The sequence below is a fragment of the Schistocerca nitens genome, chromosome 3 (genome assembly GCF_023898315.1).
Source record: "Schistocerca nitens isolate TAMUIC-IGC-003100 chromosome 3, iqSchNite1.1, whole genome shotgun sequence".
NCBI classification, from domain to species: Eukaryota; Metazoa; Arthropoda; class Insecta; order Orthoptera; family Acrididae; genus Schistocerca; species Schistocerca nitens.
The window spans coordinates 619,706,849-619,732,173 of NC_064616.1; the positions used below are offsets into that span (position 1 = coordinate 619,706,849).

At 39.6% G+C, this 25,325-nt stretch overlaps 1 protein-coding gene across 4 annotated transcripts in view; it reads left to right on the forward strand.

Annotated features, from left to right (window-relative positions):
- The first annotated feature begins 2,164 nt into the window (after positions 1 to 2,164).
- The window catches only part of LOC126248556 (pre-mRNA-splicing factor 38B-like), a 109,324-nt gene continuing 86,163 nt past the window's right edge, over positions 2,165 to 25,325 (forward strand). For 3 of the 4 annotated variants that reach the window (XR_007545506.1, XM_049949643.1, XM_049949641.1), the window contains exon 1: positions 2,166 to 2,368. Coding sequence is in view for 3 of the 4 variants with exons in the window: in XM_049949643.1 (XP_049805600.1) it covers positions 2,347 to 2,368 (22 nt within the window). In the remaining variant the exon portion in view is untranslated. Of the gene's footprint in view, positions 2,369 to 25,325 lie in introns of all 4 variants that reach the window. The other variant, XM_049949642.1, reaches the window with a different exon arrangement.

Genomic DNA, 25,325 nt, shown 5'->3' on the forward strand with positions numbered 1-25,325 from the left:
GGTGCTCTCTTGGGTTTTTGTTGAACTATTTACGTAGCAATACGATTTTTTCTATTTTGTTACAGTACTGGCAATTCTGTTTTCAGGATAAAGTTCTTTCTGTAGATCGCATGTTTTATCATAGAACGTAGCTGTGATAGATTCCAAACGCGAAATTTTTTCAATGATTTCTTCATTTCGGTTTTTAATGAGCACATCACTCGATTTCATCATTCAAACATCGGCCATGTCTATACTCGAATTTAATTCCTCAAAGCTTTTCCGCATTTTGTCTTCTCTTTTGCTCTTAAGTCACAAATAGCACAATACTTGCAGTCTTCTACACCTATATTTTTACTTACGCAGTACATTTCTTTGCGTTTATCATGTTTAGATACACCACTTGAATAACTGTTAAATACTACCAGCAGACATCTTAGCTCATTTAATTACCATAATGCTGCGTTTTGCTCAATTTCCTTAAAACATAGTTATTTTCTAATATTGAGATGTCAGCAGATGGTCAGCAGGTAGTAGGCAATTAATTTTTGTACTATGTTGTTGTTGAATAAGCGTTCTGCTATTACTTATTGAGCTAGTCGTTAGAATGTTGTTTTTATTTCGCCAATAGCTATGAAGTAACGAAACGAACAGTCCAAAATTTCGCAGTCGATTGCATCGTCAACCCACACTGTCTCCGTTATCAACGAGAGATGTGCTCTTACAGTTAGCTTGGACCTATACCATTGTTGGCCCTTTTGTTCAGCAGTGCCCTGATGTATAGCAGAGAAATTGTTATTCCAGGCTCGCTGACCACAAAGTGCGAGAGAAGTTTCAGCTATGTCATATAAATACCAGTAGAGCGATGATATTCTCCTATTGTTATTAAGTGATGTGGCTTGCTGGTTAGCACACTGGACTCGTATTATAAAGGAGTGCAGATTAAACACCCAAACAGCCGTTGTGACATACGTTTTATGCGGTTTGCTTAAATTGATCAAGGTGTGTGCCTTCGAAACAGACACTGCCAATTTCCTTCCTCATCATCGCACTATCCAAACTTATATTCCATTTCTAACGGCGTTGTAGTTGGCAGGACGTTAAATTCTACAAACTTTGTGTCTTCTTCTATTACTTCTCTGTAAATGGCAAGCCCTCAACTACCAGGAATATTTGGATTCATGTTATATCGTAATGTTTCGGATAAATTGCCATGATTTATGGTACCTTAATTACCAATTGATGGCAACACCTTTGATGACCTCATACTTCGCAAAATGTTCTATAGTAGATAATACACTGAGAGTCAAACGAAAATTTAAAATACCCTATATCGTTTTTCTTATATACAGTTCCTTTAGTAATTTGTTTGTGTTGCATAAATGACATAGTTGTTAGCCATTTGATTTTGGACCCAAAAGTAAATGTAACACAGAGCAATTTGTGCGCATTTACGTGAGAATGTTTCTGTCATTGTTTCCATAGGTAATCTGTTTCACGAACATTCATATGCAGAGCAATTTGCTGGAGATAACGTAGCAAGGAAAGAGTAGGGACGTTTTCTGCGGAAAGTAATGTTGAACTGAGGCATTATATCTTCCTGTGTAAGTGTGTGTTAAAAGTAAGACAAATTCACGTAGTGAAGTAGTTCGTATGCGCACGTTGCGTGCTTGTCATGCACAGGAACGTATTTGACCCGTCCAACATCATTTCGTGAAACAGTTAAAGGATAGACAGAAATGATTATTAGAAAATTAGTAGGTTGCCTGCTCCGTATGAATGCGACAGGATTCGTTGCGTCACTTTGTCATTCACTGACGTTTATACGTGCCTGTACTAGCGCCGAAGTAATTCCTAATGTATAATGTAGTCATGTGTAAATACAGACATTCACAACATGCTAATTGTTTTCGTGCTCAATAATATACTTAACCGTAAACAGTTCAGCTCTTTCATAAACAATGCTTGCGATATCTCTTTAATAATGGGGCAACATGACAATCAGACGTTTTGTCTGTCGCTTCGTCTGAGATTCTGGGTAACAGTAAACATTGTTGTCACCATGTGTGTCGGTGGCCTTAGGTCATTTTTCCGAGTGTTTGGGTTCTGTCTCATGAGCTACCCTTTTGTGGACTTTGTGTTCGTGAAGTTCCCAAGAGAATAGAATTTAACGAGTATTCTTTCGTTTTGTATTCTTTGGATACCTTGACGCAGTTTTGTAGTGGTCCTTGATTGATGGATGTGTATGTTTTAAATTCGTTAGAGAAACTCAAAATAGGGTAGTACCCTGAAAAAAATAGATAAATATAAATAGTTAATGGTTCTATGTGACAAATTAGAGTGGAGTGTGAGACAAATCGCACGTAAATGGTAATGGAAAAATACGATGGTATGTGTTCTACTCATCCTGTATGCGATACTTTATACCTATATGTATATTGAAGATGCTAGGATTATGATGTGTGCAGGTGTCTATTGATGTGTAAGAAATTTTGTAACGTTATCCAAATGCCCCAGTGTTGTGTTATAGTGAAAGAAAATGCTCATTGCCAAGTATTCACTAAGTATTATTTAAATATATAAACACTGCTTCTCCAGCTTTACGAAGAATTAACACCACTTGTTAGCCGCTTTTAAATTATGAAGCTACGAAGCGCATCACAATTGGACATTCAGCAGACCAACATTTCTTGTGTTACTGGATATCCGAATTTCTCTTCCCTGTCATTTTCGAGTGAAACATAATTGCTCACATTAGTATTATCACGCCATACATAAAAATTTTCGTTCCCATCGGTTATTACATGGTGACAGGAGAGTACGCATTTCATCATGAAATGGATATCATCTCAGCTGAAGGCGTAGTTGCCTTGGTTACCGTTTACGTGCGAAATACGCTGTTTGCTTCCGCGTATTTGGCTAGTGAGAGAGAGAGAGAGGGGGGGGGGGGGCGGGGGCGGTTGATGTGAAGCACGAAGTGGCCGATAGATGACTGGCGGGTTTGAGTGCGACCTACGAATAGACTGGCTGTAGGGCGGCGGGCAGTTGGTGTGACGTATTCCTTGCCTTGTTGTTGTTGGGGGGGGGGGGGGGGGGCGGCGGCGGTTTATGTGAAGCACGAGTGACCGATATAGACGATTGCCGAGTTGGAGTGCGACATACTTATTGCGTTATAATATAGTTGTTACAAGAATCTTTCACTTCCTGGTGGCCTGTAGTTATGAACAGTTGTGATACTATTCATAAATTTATGCTTAGGAGCTATAAAAGAGAATTGCGTTTATGTCTTAAGCTCCCGCTCTCCAACATAACCGTTACATTTAAAACAATATATCATCGTTAAAATTTGGTGTGGTTGTATTATATTTGTGCTTAATATTTTCAAAAAAAAAAAAAAATGTTTTATTGACCTGCACTAAATATCTTCGCCATTGTCTTGTAAAGCTTGATATGGTATACAAGTCTGCAGTTCTATCTATGAACTGTCTTTTGTTGTTAATGCAGGAAAGTTTGCAACAACTCTGCCACATGTTGAAAATATTTGAGCAGAAGTATCTAGATCTCTATTTTCAACAAAGGTCATGCCCTGTCAGTCTTCATTTTCCAGTAATATTTTCATTATCTCGTTTTGTCTGCCAAAAAAGTATAAAACATTTAAGTAGTGAGCCGATTATTGTGGCTGTTATTTCATCCGTTAGTCAACAATTTTTTCACAATGGTACAATTAATAAGTTTCCTATTTTACCTGTCATAAGTTGTTGTAAGGCATTTATTGACTTTTTGCTGTAATTAATAATAATATAAAGAAACTTCTACCGAATTCTAGCATGTTACTGTCATGTGCAAACGCTGTGTATGGAAATTTGTGTGTAGCTATATGATGACTGAGTAAAAGTTATTTGGCATGCATAAGTATGTTGTGCAACACATGAAACTACTCAAGTTTTGGCAGTTATTACAGGCAGTTTTCATCTGTCAACTTGATGAATTTTATAGTAAATGACTGGTTGAAAAGCTGATGCTGAGTTATCACAACTGACACTGATACATTTCCCATGGAATGTTCTCTCTGTTGCAGCTACTGCACAATGTACAGCTAAGGAATTGTCCCTTTACCTTGGAATAGTTTCCTCGTTACAACTGTTTAGATATATGTGCACTTCCCACCCTCTGCTTTATCCTCAGATTTGAGGAATATATTAAATTAATGTTCTTCATAAAAACTTTATCTTTTATAATACAATTATTGGGCAACCTGGCTATTATTTGTGGTTACTCATTTCCCCTTCTACTTTATGATGACAATACTTTATTTTTGCTCTTCCACCTTTTCCTTGCAATAATGGTATATTCAAGTTTTTCCCTTCTTACTTTGTGTTAATGTGAAGTGTGCTTAATGCTCTTAAAGCCACTGCTAGATTGTATATAGCATAAACATTTGTATCTCGCTATAGTCTGCAAAGTTTTTTTCCTCCCTTTCTTTTGTTTTCCCCCCGTGGTATCTTAACTGAGTACAAAGTCTATTCAAGCACTGATCTTTGATTTTTGCACAGTATTTTCACATTTCTTCTGGTGCTGTTGCTTTCTTCATTGGTAGTTTCTAAAAAGTATGCATGCATGAAATCTCCCTGTTACTAAAAATATGTTGACCCCTCCTCCCCATCTCCTTTATATCCTTTACAGTTTCTGTTAGCTAGGTTGTACAGAGGTCTTTGTTTTACTAGAAAGTGGACAAACTTACCCACCTATGAATTGTAATGTCATCAGTGTTCCTCAGTTCTGTTCAGTGATGCTTTCCATGGCATACAAGGCTCTAGGGTGGATGTCTGTTATATGGTGTTCAGCTACATTTCAGAAGATACATGTACTTTTTGGTATTTTGTGTCAGTTCATAGTTCCAATTTATTAAGTGGCATAGGGAGGGCTTTTTTTTCACTGAATTAGGTTCTTTCTATTCACAGAGCTAGTGTACAGTTAGTGCTATGTTGCCCATAAATCCCCTTTCTTACGATTCAGATAAATTCCTCTGACTAGTTCACATTTCCTGTTTGTCGCCACTTTTTCATAAACGCAATTGAAATGGTGAAAGCCCATCACCTTGTCTGAGCCGTGTTTTGAGTCTCAAAAGAATCATAGTTCTGTGTGTTAACTTTTACTTTGGAGTGTATATAATGATTTTGAGTGGTGTGTTGTCTACTCGTAATTGCTGAATGTTTTGACTAAGAGTTTGTTGCTCCACATAATTGTAAGCCATTCTAAAGTCAACAGCTGCTTATGTTTCCAGAGTAAAGTAGTATTGACAAACTGCCTATTGGCTTCTGTCTCGGGTTCTTCGGCCGAAGAACCCGAGACAGAAGCCAATAGGCAGTTTGTCAACAAGTGGCCACGAAAGCCTTAACAATTTTGTAAAGTAGTATTGTTTCAAGACTCAGCTAATCTATTCATGAAGCACCTCTGATATTCCAAAAAAAAAATTCAGTTGGTTTTTCTCCTCATTAGCAAGGCCTTTGGATCTTATTCGGTAATGAGGGAATAGAGATGCTCATTATTGTTTGTCATATTAAATGCTATCTGTGATGGGGATGGATTATGGCTTAGGTACAGTCAGCTGGTAAATGTTCTGGTTTTCAAATTTCTGAATAATTTTAATGGACTTTATCACCATGTTGTCCCATCACAGTGCTTCCATAGCTTAGTTGTAGCCTTGTTTTGTGATTTGACTAACTTCTCCCATGGTGGGCAGTAGTGGACCCATTGTCCAAATCCTCCTCTGATGGATCTTGTGTAAGTATGTTCTTAAGTATTCAGCCAAAAGATTGTAGTTTTCCTTGCAATTACAAACCATTTAGTGTAAGATTCTCTAAAGGGAATACAGTTACTTTAACTACACTTTCTGAGTTTTTATTTTGAACTTTCTGTGAAAATCTATGGACTTAGTTTCAAGTTATATATATTGTTGTTTGTGACAATACATTTAATTGCTAAGGTTGTTTTGGCTGTATGGGCCCTCTGTTCCAAGAACTTTACCCAGTTTTCTTGATTTTACAGCAACTCTATCCCCAGCTATGATGTCTACCTTTGGACTGCTTCATAATTATGGTGTCCACTCCATTGCATATGTTTCCTTTTTTGTGAGAGGTGTGAGCCACTGGTCCTAGTTCTTAATTTTTTAAATATATTTGCCAAGCCATGAGATGGAGGAATTGCCCTATGGTGTTGGTTCTGTTGTTGTTTGCATTTAAAAACACTTTCACTCTGTTCATTGCCATCTTTATCAGAGCAGATGATCAGATCTGTTGTGTAGAACTGGCCATGATACAGTGATTTGACAGTGTGACAAGACTTGACACCTTGAGATGACAGGTGGAGCTGGGATTACAGAAGTGTCCAATTCCACCCGTCTGCTTTGACCCATGATGTCACCAATATGGCGGAAACGACCATTGTCAACGTCTCCAATATGGCGCCTATGACGTCATTACGTAAATGACAATAAACACGAAAATACATACAAAACCAACAAACACATCTCTCTCCAAAATATAATCAAACTAATGGGACCAGCATGGGAAATTGGGGTTTTTTGGATGGGGACAAACTAAATATAAACACACCAAAATCCCAAACCACAAAAAATGACGACATAAAAACACCACTAAATCCCGTAGTTCTGCTACACTTACAGTGTCAACAGGAATCAGTCACTTTCCTTCACCTACATAGCTCAACCGCAGTTGTCAATACCACAAAATAAAAACCAACTACTCCAAAAATTATAATCACACCGCAACTATCGATACCACAAAACCAACATCTAAAAAACCAAAATTGGAATCGGATGCTTCCCCTGTCCTATATAGTTCAACAGCAGCTCACGATACCAAAACACACACAGCTACGATGACACATTGGAATCGGACACTTCCCTTGACCTATATATGTCAAAAACAACTCACGATACCAAAACACACACAGCCATGACACATTTGAATCGAACACTTCCCTTGATGTATATAGGTCAACAACAGCTCATGGTACCAAAACACACAGAGTTACGACGACAAATTGGAATCAGTTACTTCCCATGACCTCTACAGCTCAAATACAACTGACGACACCAGAAAAATTAAAATAGCGTACTTCCCCTAAGGTACATAAATCAACCACAAGTGCCAATACCAAAACATCAACCACCAACACATGCAGTAAATAACACTGACCCAACAACACATAAAAACCCCACCTAACATCATTACACGTGTACAATAGATCCAAAAAAATGACTACTTACCATAAAAAAGTTCCAGCGCTACACACTAACCCCCAACTCGCATATTCTACTTGCATACACCACATTTCACTATCTCTGTTACAAGCTCGAAAAGTTGCAGAAACTTAAATGACGGACAACATGTCGTCCCCCATTTCAGCCTGCGCGCTATTAAACTTAGAAGTCATATCCATACCTAACAAAAGAAACCGAAAATTGAATTAAATGACTTACTGCACGACAAACATCAACCCACTGACATCAAACGACACCGCAATGGAAACTTAATCCGTAACTCACTGAAACTAATTTCCATTTTCCTATAACAGTCACGACCGATAAATGCACACTTCAAGCACCGACACCCATATGAACACACACACCATACACACAGCACCAGAGCACTACACCAACCGCAACAAGACGACATCTACAAACGCAACACACTGAAACTAAACTCCGCACCGTCATGACGTCACACAACACAACACCCTTACGTCATGGGTCAAAGCCAACAGGTGGGATACGACGCCTCCATTGACCTGGGGAGCTTGCCAATTCAGTCTCTGGGGTGTTCGTGCTTGATACACTATTGCTATTTTTTTTTTGTCAGTGTTGGCCAGCAGTGCCTTGGTAAGTATATGGTGGAACCACTATATGAGTTTGCAGCTTGCCCTTGATACCTGGCAGGGTAGCGTGCATGTTGCCCCCCCCCCCCCCCCCCCACACACACACACAGAGAGTTCCACTTTCCCAAACTTTATGTACAGCCATGCCAGCAAACTAAGCCCATGGCATTCATCATAATGTGTGAGGCATTCTCCATTGATAATTTATGGAGTAACCATTGAAGGAAATAAGTTAAATTGTTTAGTGCAAACTAAAAGAAAAGGTCTTTGTGTTGTCCACCTTTTGACCTACTTTCTGATTATTCATTAACTATTCTTCATCAAACTTGTCTATCCATGAGCTTTGGGCCATCTGTTGTTGTTCACACCTTAAAGCGCTCACTTTGGGAATGGGTAGGTGTGCTGGTCCTGGTTCTAATCCGCCCAGTGAATATCCATGTCTTTTGTTTTATAGAAATGTGCATAAGTTCGGTGGGATTCATGACTAAACCAGAATTTTTGATGCTGTTCCACCCATCCCTCACCCCCACATAAAAACAATTTATCTGATAAACAAAACATGTTGGAAAGTGTGTGTACCTGTTTAGTGGTGGCTTACATGTAAATTTTGAGTGAAATCATTTGTCTGTTAAACACTTTCAGTGAACAGAATTTTTTTAGTTGCTTATGTCACAGTCCAGATTACATGATAATTTTATTCTGTAGTGTCTTTCCTTTCCACCAGTTTTGACACAATTGCTATCATATTTTGGAGGTACAATGAAATGGTAATTCCAGTTCATGTGTGCTATGTTTTTATATTTGCCATTATCACTACATTTCCCCATGTTGCGCTGATAGTATTTACTGGTGCCCATTTTCATGGCCCCACTTTAATTTAGTTTTGTTTAACCTGTGCATTTCATTTGTTGTTTATGGTTAAAATTCACCTACTTCAATCTCCTTTATGTGGCCATTTGTTTACATTATGCTGTTGCTATTGCTATGCAATCTTTGTTGTGGACTTTTCTTGAATGTTGTGTTGACCAGCCTGTTGCTCTTTAATTTGTGTTGGCTCTGTTGACTATGAAGCACTGTCTCTGATGTTGTTATAAGACAGTTTCACTGGTACTTGGAGAAGCTTAATTTCACATGAGGATCTTGGACTACTTTGAAGGTAAAAATGGTTATTTTTTATAACAGTAAATCTATTACTGGTTTCCATTCCAAAGATGCACATTGCATAAGGTTGAAGCATTTTGTGAAATTCATTTACCACAAATTTATTCTTACTGAAATTATTGCAATAAGATAGAGCATGTGCAGTGATGTGGCTTCGTCTAATCCTAATTACATTTATATATTCATCTCATAGCTATATATTATGAATACTTCACAATCCTACTTTGTATTCATCTGTCAATTCATGTGGGACTGAAAATTTTCTAATGCAATATTTAGTCCTTCCTCAATTAAATTTTCACAGCATGGTACATCTTTTACTGAGTAATATTCTGTTCTCTTGTTGCATTCCTTCCCAATACTTTCCTGAGATTACTGTAGACTCAAACTTTTCTTTTGTCACCAATCAAAAAGATTACACCATATGCAATAGAAATGCCATTGCTGGACATGTTTGTAAGAAATGTGACAAAGAAGATCTAAATAATTATTATCCAGTTTCACACTTAAGTAGAAGTAATTCCAGAAGAGTTGCTAGACTGAAAGTGCATTTGCGCATTTATTTACCAGATATTGCCAACCACAGATGAGAAACTATGAACTGGTGTTGTGATCAGTCCAAATCATTTTACTGTGAAGATTTAAGTACTAATGTAGATATGCTTACATTTTACAGATCTTGTGGCATTACAAGCAACTGGTTTTGATGATAAATGACAAAAACTTTGAAAAAAACATAATGCTTTGACGGGTGGGGGGAAATAATGAATGTAGTTCCACATGGTACAGTTGTGGGGTATCTCATTTGCCTCAATATGTATTATAATAAATTTTGGTAGAGAAACAGCAACAGAAGAACTTGTTAGTAAAATTTTCAAGGGAATATCGAGTGGTTCTCTTCAAATGGATTCCCCCATGCTTTTGAGAGAATGGGAGCAGGGGAAGAGTGGTTGGTGGGAGTACAGTTCTGTACAACAAATTGATTAATACAAACAATTAATATAGTACAATGTGCCTAGGGTGGAATCTTCCAAATTTTTGGAGGTACATATTAATCCAAGGATCATTTGATCATGATATAGGAAATGCTATCAAAATACAGTGAAAATAAATAGCTCAAATATACAGGGTGTTACAAAAAGGTACGGCCAAACTTTCAGGAAACATTCCTCACACACAAACAAAGAAAATATGTTATGTGGACATGTGTCTGGAAATGCTTACTTTCCATGTTAAAGCTCATTTTATTACTTCTCTTCAAATCACATTAATCATGGAATAGAAACACACAGCAACAGAACATACCAGAGTGACTTCAAATACTTTGTTACAGGAAATGTTCAAAATGTTATCCGTTAGCGAGGATACATGCATCCACCCTCCGTCGCATGGAATCCCTAATGATCTGATGCAGCCCTGGAGAATGGCGTATTGTATCACAGCTGTCCACAATACGAGCACGAAGAGTCCCTACATTTGGTACCGGGGTTGCGTAGACAAGAGCTTTCAAATGCCCCCATAAATGAAAGCCAAGAGGGTTGAGGTCAGGAGAGTGTGGAGGCCATGGAATTGGTCCGCCTCCAGCAATCCATCGATCACCGAATCTGTTGTTGAGAAGCGTACGAACACTTCAACTGAAATGTGCGGGAGCTCCATCGTGCATAAACCACATGTTGTGTCGTACTTGTAAAGGCACATGTTCTAGCAGCACAGGTAGAGTATCCCATATGAAATCATGATAACGTGCTCCATTGAGTGTAGGTGGAAGAACATAGGGCCCAATCAAGACATCACCAAAAATGCCTGCCCAAACGTTCACAGAAAATCTGTGTTGATGATGTGATTGCACAATTTCGTGCGGATTCTCGTCAGCCTACACATGTTGATTGTGAAAATTTACAATTTGATCACGTTGGAATGAAGCCTCATCCGTAAAGAGAACATTTTCACTGAAATGAGGATTGACACATTGTTGGTTGAACCATTCGCAGAAGTGTACCCGTGGACGCCAATCAGCTGCTGATAGTACCTGCACACATTGTACATGGTACGGAAACAACTGGTTCTCCCATAGCACCCTCCATACAGTGACGTGGTCAACGTTACCTTGTACAGCAGCAACTTCTCTGATGCTGACATTAGCGTTATCATCAACTGCACGAAGAATCGCCTCGTTCATTGCAGGTGTCCTCGTCGTTCTAGGTCTTCCCAGTCGCGAGTCATAGGCTGGAATGTTCCGTGCTCCCTAAGACGCTGATCAATTGCTTCGAACGTCTTCCTGTCGGGACACCTTCGTTCTGGAAATCTGTCTCGATACAAACGTACCGCACCATGGCTATTGCCTCGTGCTAATCCATACATCAAATGGGCATCTGCCAACTCCGCATTAGTAAACATTGCACTGACTGCAAAAGCATGTTCGTGATGAACACTAACCTGTTGATGCTACGTACTGATGTGCTTGATGCTAGTACTGTAGAGCAATGAGTCGTATGTCAACACAAGCACCGAAGTCAACATTACCTTCCTTCAATTGGGCGAACTGGCAATGAATCGATGAAGTACAGTACATACTGACGAAACTAAAATGAGCTCTAACATGGAAATTAAGCGTTTCGGGACACATGTCCACATAACATCTTTTGTTTATTTGTGTGTGAGGAATGTTTCCTGAAAGTTTAGCCGTACCTTTTTGTAACACCCTGTATAAAGGTGTATTTGAATATACACACGTTAAAAAAAGTTTTGCGTCACCCTGATTCCCAGAACTCCTGAAGATAAACATTGACTGTGGATATTGTATCACAGACGCAGTCCCTTTGACTGTTCAGAGATGTCGCTAAACCCACCCAAAGATGTAAACAACTGTGCATGAGCAGCGCCTCTTAGATGGAGGGGGTCTGACAGCCAATCAGTTTCAGTCATTCCACCAGGAAGGAGGTACACTGCCCCTGTTGTCTGTAGTTCAACCATGCCTCGACAGCCAATTCCGCGGTACAATCGCGTCCGCATTGTTACTTTGTGCCAGGAAGGGGTCTCAACAAGGGAAGTGTCCAGGAGTCTCGGAGTGAATCAAAGCGATGTTGTTCGGACATGGAGGAGATAAAGAAAGGCAGGCACCTTGCTCAGGCCGCCCAAGGGCTTCTGCAGTTGATGACCGCTATCTACGGATTATGGCTCGGAGGAACCCTCACAGCAATGCCACCATGTTGAATAATGCTTTTCGTGCAGGCACAGGACGTTGTGCTACATCTCAAACTGTGCGCAATAGGCTGCATGATGTGCAACTTGACTCTCAACATCCATGGCGAGATCCATCTTTGCAACCAAGACATCATGCAGCACGGTACAGGTGGGCCCAACAACACGCCAAATGGACCGCTCAGGATTGGCATTACGTTCTCTTCACCGATGAGTGTCACATATGCCTTCAACCAGACAGTCATCGGAGACGTGTTTGGAGGCAACCCGATCAGGCTGAACGCCTTAGACACACTGTCCAGCGAGTGCAGCAGGGTGGAGGTTCCCTGCTGTTTTGGGGTGGCATTATGTGGGGCCGACGTAGGTTGCTGGTGGCTTGGTAGGCACCATAGCAGCTGTATGATGCATGAATGTGATCTTCCGACCAATAGTGCAATCATATTGGCGATTCATTCGTGTTCATGGACAACAATTTGCACCCCCATCATGCACATGTTGTGAATGACTTCCTTCAGGACGATGACATCGCTCGACTAGAGTGGCCAGCATGTTCTCCAGACGTGAACCCTATCCAACATGCCTGGGGTAGATTGAAACGGCTGTTTATGGACGACATGACCCACCAATGACTCTGAGGGATCTACACCGAATCGCCGTGTGAGGAGTGGAACAATCTGAACCAACAGTGCCTTGATGAACTTGTGGATAATATGCCACGACGAATACGCGCATGCATCAATGCTAGAGGACGTGCTACTGGGTATTAGAGGTACTGGTGTGTACAGCATTCTGGGCCACCACCTCTGAAGGTCTCGCTGTATGGTGGTTCAACATGCAATGTGTGGTTTTCATGAGCAATAAAAATGTGAAACATTGAACCAACTGAATCACAGTGCGCATTTCTTCAACTTGGCTCCAAAATTGTTCACCAAACATTATTTTAATTTTTTTATTGCTAGTTGAAGCTACAGTCTTAAGCTTCCAAGCCTTTTAACTCTTACCACTTCTCCTAGATGCAATCAAGCACCCATTTCTTGCCAATTTCCGTACATGCTACTAATCAATACTCATTAAGCAGTGGTTGCTATCTTAACTCTTCGTTATTCACCAGACACACTATGGATCAGCATGGTACTAGATAACATGTTGGTTTATGTTGATAGAATTTTGTTGCAGATGATTTTAAAAAAGATCCAGTTATGTAAATGTCCAGCATGTAGCCATGTTATCACAGAGAAAATGAATCTTCTTTGTAAAGCTGTTGACACTATGCACATCATGCTGGGTTGTCACAAATATGATCCACAGAATGTGTAGAAAATTAAACTGTAGATTAAACCTTATTTTCCCTCCATCATACACACAGCTATTGTATTTTCCACCTGTAACACTTCTGAAAAGTAGTAGTAAACAAACCCCATTCAGTAGCATAACAAGCTGAGTTGTGTATTTCATAATTAAACCATGTCCCAAAATAGACACTGTGCCACATTAATGAAACTTGCCATAATGATGTCTGATACTTGTTATAACTAAACTAATGGAATGAGTGAAGATAACCTCTCACCCTGTAGTGGAGACATTGAGAGGTAATCAGGAACATAAACAAGAATTGGAACACGGTAGCTCAATTTGTAATGCCTTGACACCAGGTAAACTACAAGACACTTAAAATTTTGTTAAACTGTTTAAGAAGTTGCGTTTGTTGTGAAGTGATGCCAGAGGAACTTCATAATGGTAAGACTCATGGAATTTGGATGCCATTGAAGCACATTGAACTTCCACTAATGTTATACCAACCACGCTTCGATAATTTTGTAGTACAGCATTACCACTATGCGATATGTCATACCACTAGGGAAGACAGTAGAAGTGCATGGCACATCCAGGGATGGAGAGTTACCATAATCAGTTAAGTTTACTTGCTGTTGATGTCAAGGGACCAAGAGAGTACCTAGAAGTATGATGTTGCTGTGCATCATCAGGCTGTATTGTACATATCTAACCATCAGTGTGGCATTATGCAGCCACCGTTAACGCACTGTTCATACAAACAAGGAATCATCAGGTAAACAAATTCCCCTGACTTTCTGTTGTTGAGGTTATTGCGCAACTTGTTGATGAACCCTAATGGGCATTGACACAATTCAGAGGTAATGGCTGTTGAAGCACTAGGTTAAACAATATTCTATGAAATATTGTTCACCAGTCAACTCTCACTAATCTTTGCATGTGCTCTTTGTCTTTAATAACATGACTTTGTGGCACAATAATTTTCTCCCTTGACCATTTGCTGTGAAGATTTAAAAATTTCAGTGCTTCAAAAACCCTGCACTCTCACACTCAGTATGCAGCTACTTTCCTCCCTCCAACTGGGATAAATTTATACTTTAGTGCGCAATAAACATCGTAATTATTGGATGCAGAATCAAATGTTGAGACACGCCTCATTTCATCCGCTATATGCACAGTGTGCCTCTTGGATCTAATAATATGACTGGACGATGCACACATGGGAAATGAAATAGAGAAGAACATCATTATCATGCATTATGCTTAGTATTTAGATATACATAAAGAGAAGGGGGGATGACAGATTCCTAAATGTATTTCAGATTAGAAATATACATATACATTGTGATTGATGTTTTACAGAGTCAATTGGTAGGGGACAACCACCAAACTATCATCCAATCGTAATTCTTTCTTGAGTACCACATGCTCGCTGTATTGCCTGTTTTGTAGGTTACATGCAGCACCTTGTGAGGCATGTCTGGCTGCATAACAGCAACATTGCTCCCCACCACTAAAAGATGTCTGTCACAGAATAATTTTAATTGGGGTACAGTATTTGTGATACGGAAGTGACAGGAGTCAAATGAAAGACTAGGAACAGGTTCATGGAATGAACTATAAACGTATGGTTTATAGCAGAATTTTGTCTGCAGGCTGTAAACATAAAGGATGTTATTAAACATTTCACACATGGAAGAATTCAGCAGGTATACTTTTATGCAGATTGACTTCATGTTTATAGCGGTTATGGAAGTGAAATTTCATTATGTACACTCCTGGAAATTGAAATAAGAACACCGTGAATTCATTGTCCCAGGAAGGGGAAACTTTATTGACACATTCCTGGGGTCAGATACATCACATGATCACACTGACAGAACCACAGGCACATAGACACAGGCAACAGAGCATGCACAATGTCGGCACTAGTACAGTGTATATCCACCTTTCGCAGCAATGCAGGCTGCTATTCTCCCATGGAGACGATCGTAGAGATGCTGGATGTAGTCCTGTGGAACGGCTTGCCATGCCATTTCCACCTGGCGCCTCAGTTGGACCAGCGTTCGTGCTGGACGTGCAGACCGCGTGAGACGACGCTTCATCCAGTCCCAAACATGCTCAATGGGGGACAGATCCGGAGATCTTGCTGGCCATGGTAGTTGACTTACACCTTCTAGAGCACGTTGGGTGGCACGGGATACATGCGGACGTGCATTGTCCTGTTGGAACAGCAAGTTCCCTTGCCGGTCTAGGAATGGTAGAATGATGGGTTCGATGACGGTTTGGATGTACCGTGCACTATTCAGTGTCCCCTCGACGATCACCAGTGGTGTACGGCCAGTGTAGGAGATCGCTCCCCACAGCATGATGCCGGGTGTTGGCCCTGTGTGCCTCGGTCGTATGCAGTCCTGATTGTGGCGCTCACCTGCACGGCGCCAAACACGCATACGACCATCATTGGCACCAAGGCAGAAGCGACTCTCATCGCTGAAGACGACACGTCTCCATTCGTCCCTCCATTCACGCCTGTCGCGACACCACTGGAGGCGGGCTGCACGATGTTGGGGCGTGAGCGGAAGACGGCCTAACGGTGTGCGGGACCGTAGCCCAGCTTCATGGAGACGGTTGCGAATGGTCCTCGCCGATACCCCAGGAGCAACAGTGTCCCTAATTTGCTGGGAAGTGGCGGTGCGGTCCCCTACGGCACTGTGTAGGATCCTACGGTCTTGGCGTGCATCCGTGCGTCGCTGCGGTCCGGTCCCAGGTCGACGGGCATGTGCACCTTCCGCCGACCACTGGCGACAACATCGATGTACTGTGGAGACCTCACGCGCCACGTGTTGAGCAATTCGGCGGTACGTCCACCCGGCCTCCCGCATGCCCACTATACGCCCTCACTCAAAGTCCGTCAACTGCACATACGGTTCACGTCCACGCTGTTGCGGCATGCTACCAGTGTTAAAGACTGCGATGGAGCTCCGTATGCTACGGCAAACTGGCTGACACTGACGGCGGCGGTTCACAAATGCTGCGCAGCTAGCGCCATTCGACGGCCAACACCGCGGTTCCTGGTGTGTCCGCTGTGCCGTGCGTGTGATCATTGCTTGTACAGCCCTCTCGCAGTGTCCGGAGCAAGTATGGTGGGTCTGACACACCGGTGTCAATGTGTTCTTTTTTCCATTTCCAGGAGTGTATATGCTAAGAAGGTTAAATGCATCATATCACTTCATTTCACTTTCAGCTACTCTGCATCTGTACAGTCACTGCTGTGGATGTATAGAGGTCTAGGAAATGAGAACCACTGGCAGTAAGATAAGGTTTATGGTACTTTCGACCCTTTGCCAAAGTTCTCACTCCCGTTCCTCATTGAACACAAGTTTTAGTACAGTATACATGGGGTGTGTAGAAGAAACATGCTTGTTTGGAAATGTTAGACAAAGTGTGCCAGAGTGTAGCATCCTGATCTGACATGTGGGTGGATCATACATAATACTAGTGCCAGATACCCTCAGCAATGTACTATAGGGCTGCTTGCAAAATAAGAATTTACCTAGTTAGTAGGTTTCTTATTTCATGTATCATTTTCATGATAAATCATAATGATGTAGCATAAGTAATGTTATATTGACATTACAAATAATTTTGTAAATATGTCTAAATGCTCATAATTTACAAGTGGTTGTTTCTTCATTTTTTAATTAGAAAAAGGAGACAGAGGGACGTACAGATGTGAGTTAGTAATTCCTACCAACTACCCTGTACACATTACAGCAGTAGAAATTCTTCTGCAGAATAGGAGGAGTTGTCAGGGAGAGACTTTATCAGTTTATTTTCAGCTTTTACTGTGCTGTCTGTAAGACATTTTATATCACTGTGTAAGTGATCAAAAATTTTGGTTGCAACATTGCACACCTCATTATGTTCTATGGACAACCTTAATGTGGGGTAATAAACATTATTTTTTCTTCTAGTATTGTAATTACATCTATCATTGTTCTTTCTGGACAGCAATAGATTATTTACAAAACACTTTATGAGGAAATAAATTGTGAAGCTGTGGTGTCACTGCCAGACACCACACTTGCTAGGTGGTAGCTTAAATCGGCCGCGGTCCATTAGTACATGTCGGACCCGCGTGTCGCCACTGTGTGATCGCAGACCGAGTGCCACCACACGGCAGGTCTCCAGAGACGTACGAGAACTCGCCCCAGTTGTACGACGACGTTGCTAGCGACTATACGGACGAAGCCTTTGCTCTCATTTGCCGAGAGACAGTTAGAATAGCCTTCAGCTAAGTTAATGGCTACGACTTAGCAAGGCGCCAATTGTCACAGTGCATGTATCTTACGAGTCTCATTTGTATAGTCAAGAGAGATGTATCACAAGGATTGATGAAAAGTTAAGTATATTCCAAAGATACGTATTTTCTTTATAGTATTCAATACGTATCCTGTTCCAGACTTGACGCCAGTCGGCGTGTGTGTACGCGTGCCTTTCGGCTTCCTCCTCAGTGTGGCGTGACTAGCTTGTTACGCCACAACAGAAGCATTATTCAAAATGACCAATTTGTTTAACAGATGTCTATAAGATGATAGTCAGTAAGCACGACATATTATTATTAAAGAACATTTTTAAGAAATTAAAACTTTCTTTCTTAAAGATGAGTTACCACAGAATGTTATTCGCTATGACATTATGAAATGAAACTTTACAAGATATGTCAACTTACTGATTTGTCTTTCCCCAAGGTTTGGAATGATTTTAAGTGAAAATGTGGCTGAACTAAGTGGTTTTAGGAGTTTCAAAATTAACTTTTTCCACTTTAAATTCTCATCAATATGAATGCCTAAGAATTTCTAATTTTCCGCCCTGTTTCATATTTCCTCACCATGTGTTACACTTATCGTTAGTGTAGTATTTGTATCGTAGATGTGCAGATCTGAATATGCTGTGTCTGTTTAAAATTGATGGGGAGACAATTCCCAGAATACCAGCCAATAACACTTTTAAGAACATTGTTTACCATTCCTTTTGTTTTTGTCTGTGTACTTGGATTGATCACAATACTAGTGTCACCTGCAGAAAGTACTAATTCTGCTTGTTGACTTTGGTAAGAAGTACATGTAGTGTTGCAAGCCTATTAAACAAGTACTTCATTTCTGTTACTGACAGCTTGGGGTTACCTGGTTTGGTGAACAGTGCAATGGAGTATCTGAGACCGGTCTTTAAAAATAACTTCAGTAAAATGGAAATGACACACGCATCTCCCAAAGTAGGAGCATCCATCATAAAATCCTTAAAATCTAAGTATTCCAGTGGGTATGCTAACATATCAACAAAGTTAATCAAAGAGTGCTCATGCGAGTTTAGTTCTTTCTTAAGTTATTTGTGTAATCAATCTCTTATCAGCACAACATTTCCAGACTGGCTAAAATATGCCGAAGTTGAGCCTCTTTACAAGAAGGCGGATAAAGAGATACCATCAAACTAGCGACCAATTTCACTTTTGCCGGCTTTCTCAAAAATATTTGAAAAGGTTGTGTTCAAGCATCTCCTTAAGCATCTGATTGCAAATAATATACTGTCCAAGTTATGATTTGTGAAGGGTTCTGATACAGAGAAAGCTATTTACACTTACAGTGAGAATTTACTTAATTCATTAGATAATAAATTAGAGGCTACTGGCATTTTCTGTGAACTGTCAAAAACCTTTGACTGCATGAACCATAGCATTCTCTTAAGTAAATTGGAATATTATGGTGTCACCAGCAGTGCTGCGAAATGGTTTGTGTCTTATCTATCTAACAGGAAACAAAGGGTGTCATTGCGAAATACCTGTGCAGTAAGCAGTTAGTCTTCATCTGACTGGGAATTAATTACATGTGTTCCTCAAGGTTCCATCGTGGATCCATTGATTTTTATTGTGCACATTAATAACCTCTCATCTATTACATTGTCAGATGCTAAGTTTGTTTTGTTTGCAGATGATATAAGCATTGCAACAAGTAGCAAGTCAAGTACAGATTTAGAAATAGCTGCTAATCAAGTTTTCACTGACATTAATAAGCAGTTTAAAGCTAATTCACTGTCATTAAAGTTTGAGAAGACCCACTATATGCAATTCAGAATGTCTAAGAGATATCCTTCCATCATGAGTATAACATATGAAGACATGCAGATCGAAGAGGTTGACAGTGTTAAATTTCTGGGATTACAACTCCGTAATAAATTCAGTTGGGAAGGGCATACCACAGAATTGCTTAAGCACCTAAACAAGTCTGTATTTGCCATGAGAATTATGTCAGATGTAGGAGATACAAATATAAAAAACTTGTGTACTTTGCGTACTTTCATTCTGTTATGTCATATAGGATCATATTCTGGGGCAACTCATCAAACCAAGCAAAAGTTTTTACGGTGCAAAAGCGTGTGATAAGAATCATTTTTGGTGTAAATTCAAGAACATCTTGTAGAAACCTGTTTTATGAACTTCATATTCTAACCACTGCTTCTCAGTATATTTATTCCTTAATGAAATTTGTTGCAAGTAATACATCTCTATTTCCAACCAATAGCTCAATACATAGTATCGATACTAGGAATAAGAACAATCTACATAAAGATGTAAAATCACTTACCTTGGTCCAAAAAGGGGTCCAGTATTCAGGAACACACATTTTCAATAAATTGCCAGCAACCATTAAAAACTTGGTTTCAGATAAAGCACAGTTTAAACAGAGTTTGAAAGACTTTTTGATAGGCAACTCATCCTACACCGTAGATCAATATCTTAACAGAGACTATTAAACCAGCTTAAGTAAAAATATCAGGTAGATTTCAGTTTTGACAACACTTGGTCACAACAGTCAAGATTGGATATTCTATATATGATAAATTTATTAATAGTGTAAAACAGTGTTTCATTCTGACTGTGTGTTAATTCTGTAAATATTAGCTGTTCCAATTTACTGCATTGTTTTAACCTATTTTGACTATCTCCTGACAAATGATCGGGGTTGTAACTATTATATTCAAATGTTTTATATTTTTATGTTGTACTTTATGTTCCACACCCACAAGAATCATCTCTTTTTTTTTTGGGTCTGTGGAACGAAACCTAATCTAATGTAAACGGAGGATTGTTTACATGGATGAGGAACAACAGCGGGCTTATATTGGACATTTTTGGAAGGTGACTACTAACAACCATCAAGTAATGTATAAAATGCATGTGAGACCATCAGCTGGTTTTTTTTATTTAAAAGCCAAATATCGACCAGTTTCAGTCACAGATCATCTTCGCAGATTAGGGTTAAAACAGTTTAAGGCACATCATCACGTGTGTCATTGCTTAAATAATGGCCACATCTCACATGTAGAGCATGCCATTAATTCCAGTACAACACACAGGACTTTGAAATGCAAACATACTAATAACGTAATAAACAGAGCAGTACTTCTGTTCATGTTTACGCATGTTATTAGTGTATTTACCTCTAAAAGTCCTGTGTGTTATACTGGAATTCATGGTATGCTTTAAATATGAGACGTGGCCATTATTTAAGTAATGACAGGTTTGATGATGTGACCTAAACTGTTGTAACCCTAACCCACGAAGATGATCTGTGACTGAAACCAGTTGATTTTGGTTTCAAATAAAAAAGAAGCTGATGTCCAAACGTGCATTTTATACGGGACTTATTTGGAGCCTTGGGGAACCCTATACTTTATTTCTGCCCCATCAGAATAATGTACCCTTACTACAATGGTTGAATTACTAACAAAAGGAGGCCGCAATGTTGAGATCACAGATTCACTTCAATCTTTGTACACCTGTAATAGGTCATTATAACAACATAATGTGCAAGTAGTAAGGTGCACTACTCTGGCAAGTTTGAGAAAATGGAAAGAGAAATTTTATGCGTTTATTATGACATAGATGTAACTGTGTGAAGGTTTTGATCGCAAGAAGTCATTATGGTCAGATGGTTAGTGTTCATGCTCCATAAGAAGGCTGTGGGCATGACAACACTTCGAATTCTGCTAATACTTATTTTTTAATCATTATTTTTTTCATCACTGGTCATATTATTTAATTTATATGACATTTGAGAGGTAATGTAATGGAAAGAAACATGTATTTACATGAAATATTTGCATCAAGTTTCAGTTTATGTTTTCCATGTCTGAATGACAAATACCAACCTGCAGTATCTGATGTTGAGAGCACATCTGATGAGTAATTGTACATTACTCTTGTGGTCTGACGCTTTGTGATTTACATGTTACTGATTGCATCATTATTTATCGAGGTTTGACTTGGGGTTTCCAAGCCTGTCCCTTGTCCTTCAAAATTTAATTACAAGTAGTAAATGGTCAAATAACATAAGATATTCGTTACAATTGTATGAAAATGCACATGGTAGTTTTTCCATTACATTACCTCCAGAATGTCATATAAATTAAATTATGTTACCAGTGATGAAAAAAAGAAATAGATTAAAAAGTAAGTGTTAGTTGGATTCGAACCATTGCCGCGCCCATGACTTTCTTGCAAGGCGCGAATGCTAACCGCTTGATCACAGTGACTTCTTACAGTTGCACCTTCGCACAGCTACATCTGTATCATAAAAAACGCATAATACTTCTCTTCCGATTTTCTCAGAATTGCCACAGTAGTGCACCATACTGCTTGCTCATTATGTTGTTTTAACAACCTACTAAAGGTGTACAAAGTTTGAAGTAGATCCTTGATCCCAACACAATGGACCTTTCAAGTAAAACTTTCCACAGTATTTTGGTTAGATATGACATTATCCGTTGGTTGGCTATCCCATCAGTCCTATGAAACTCCAATTTATATAGGAGAATATTGTGATTCACACAGTCAAATGCCTTGGATAGGTTGCAGAAAATACGAACCAGCTGATATTTTGTTGTTTTAGATGTATTTTGACTTCAGCTCCTTACAGTGCCTCTGTTGACTTCTGCCATGTCTTCATATTGTAGCATTGGTACACTATGTTATATTACAATACCTGGAGTGTTACCTTTTCGTATCAAACCATACACAGATATGGAATGCTGTGGACTGCTGCTGCATGGTTTCTGTGATTGATGTCAATCAGTAGTTGTCCTTTGTCACTTTAGGATAACTAATTAATATATACACAACTATAAGCACATTTCCATTACATTACATATAATCTGGAGTAGCTAAATATGGTACAAAAAGACTTAACAGTCCCGTTGATTCCAATGAGACACAGGTGATACATAATGGTTCACTTGGGAAGTGAGATGTCCCTCCCCCCCTCTGACATATTTAATGGTAGTGCAGTTGAACAGCTGCTTGTAATTCAGAGGGTGAGAATTTTCAAGTTTAACATGACAAACACATGAATTAACTGCGTAATTAGAATGATGATACCACAAATATACTGTCAAAATTTTTTTAAGAAACATAATTTAATATAAAGATGTATATGCTGCAAAAGTCTGCTATGGAATTTGAAGCATGTGAGTTATGTGTCCTTGTGAAATCCAGTTTTCATGTGGGTCACATTAACAACTATTATCTTTTATGGCTGTTAATGCTACTGTTTTTGTATCCAGTTATTCTTCAACATTTCTTTAAAAAAAAATACAGACATCCACATGTTTACTTACATAACAATGGATAAATTATACATCACCTTTTTGTATGTCATTTCCTTTAAACTTTTTAGTTATTGGCAGGCCTTTACTTCAGATGTTTTGGAGTGTCCTGGGATCAGTTCTCTGTAAAGCAAAAAATAATATAAAAGGGTTATTCAGCTGAATTGTGGACACACTTTCTTGTGTTTATCTCATGAATGCCATAAGATCCCACCAAAGAAAATACTTAAGTGTTTGATACCAGGAATCAGCTGTGACCTACAATTTTGTCAAAATGGTAGACATAAGCAACTTGTGTAAATCCAACGTGACAACTATGACTTGGTTGGTTGGTTAGCCGGCCAGTTACATGTTCCATAGACCATTTGAATGATTATTTTATCAAAATTATGTGGAGTAAGTCTGTTTACAGGATGTGTATACATGAGTAGTGTTAACTTTAATGACCGCATTACTGTTTAGTCCTACTAATGCACCTACACTTAAAAACATCTCCACCTACCATTGGCGAATGTGCATGAAACATGCTGTAAGGCAATGGTGTATGGAATGATGACTGTGGGGACAGGAATGGCATCAGATAGTGTTTTCGGATGAATCCAGGTTATGTTTATTTGAAAATGATGGTCGCATTTTGGTTCACTGTGGGCAAGGGGAGTGGCATCACAGTGACTGCATTTGCACAAGGAATACAGCGCCAATTCGAGGCCTTATTTACAAGCATTAAATAATAAAATAGCACTGGTTGGCTTTTTCTGTGACTTATCTAAGACATTTGACTATGTGAATCACAATATTCTCCTAATAATCATGTTGTGTATGTTACAGTTTTTCTTATTTGCATGCTTGCTGAAAGAAAATAAACAAACCAACCCACAGAAGATAACAAAAAAGGGCTGAAACATATCTGGGAGAAAACAGAACTACAAAATGGTGTCTTGAATTAGGCGGAATTCCTCTCCAGTATTCTCCTAAATAAAATGAGGATTGATGGGATAGCCAACGAAAGGATGTCATTTATAACCAAAAAAATGCAGGAAGTTGTAATTAGTAACTGAACCAAAGTAATAAAGGGACATTATTCTGACTGTGGAGAAATGACGTATGAGGTTCTTGAAGTCTCAATCGTAAGTCCACTGTTGTTCCTCATATGTGTAAATGATCTTCTATCTGGTATGCAACAAGCAGAATTGCACTGTCCATTCACATTAATGTGACCATCCATCAGAGACCTGAATAACCACTTTTTGCTGCATGGATCAATGTGAGATGTGCAGGGAGAGAGTTAATCAGGTTTGAGAGGTACCCACAGGGATGTTGAGCCATGCTACTCTAGTACTGTGCCCAGCTGCGCTGGGTTTCTTGATTGAGGATCCGTGGCACAAACAGCCCGATCAAGGTGGTGCCACAGATTCTTGAATATGTTTAAATCTGGGGAGTTTGATGGGCAGGGCAGTACGGAAAACTCATCCTGCACTATTCAAATAATGAACTTACTCTAAGAGTTTTGTGACATGTTGCATTTTCCTCCTGGCAGATGCCATCATGTCGAGGAAGAATGAACTGCATCTAACGGTGGGCATGGCCTCAAGGACAGACGCATACTTCTGTTGATTCATTGTGCCTTCCAGAATGACAAGATCACTCATGAAATGCAACAAAAACATTTCCCAAAATATAATGCTATCTCCTCTGGCCTGGACCCTTCCAACAATTGTTGTAGGATGTTTTCTTTCATAGGTTTTGTGCCATACCCACTAATGGCCATCTGTCCAATGGAGCATAAAATGCGACTCATCTGGAAAGGCCACCTCTCGCCACTGAGTGAATGCCCAGTTGCAGTATTGGTGTGCAAATTCCAGTATTTGCCACTGATGAACAGCAGTCAGCATGGTTGCATGAATCAGGCACCTGTTGCAGAGGCACATGCACAGCAACATTCACTGAATGGTCATTGAGAAGACACTACTGTTAACCCCTTGGTTCATCTGGGTGGTCAGTTGCTCAACAGTTGCACATCTATTTGCCCGTACACATGTCCGCAGCTGTCGTTCACTCCTGTCATTTATGGCCTGTGGTGCACCACAGTTGCCTCAGCACGAGTTGGATAGTGCCATTCTACCATGCACGAT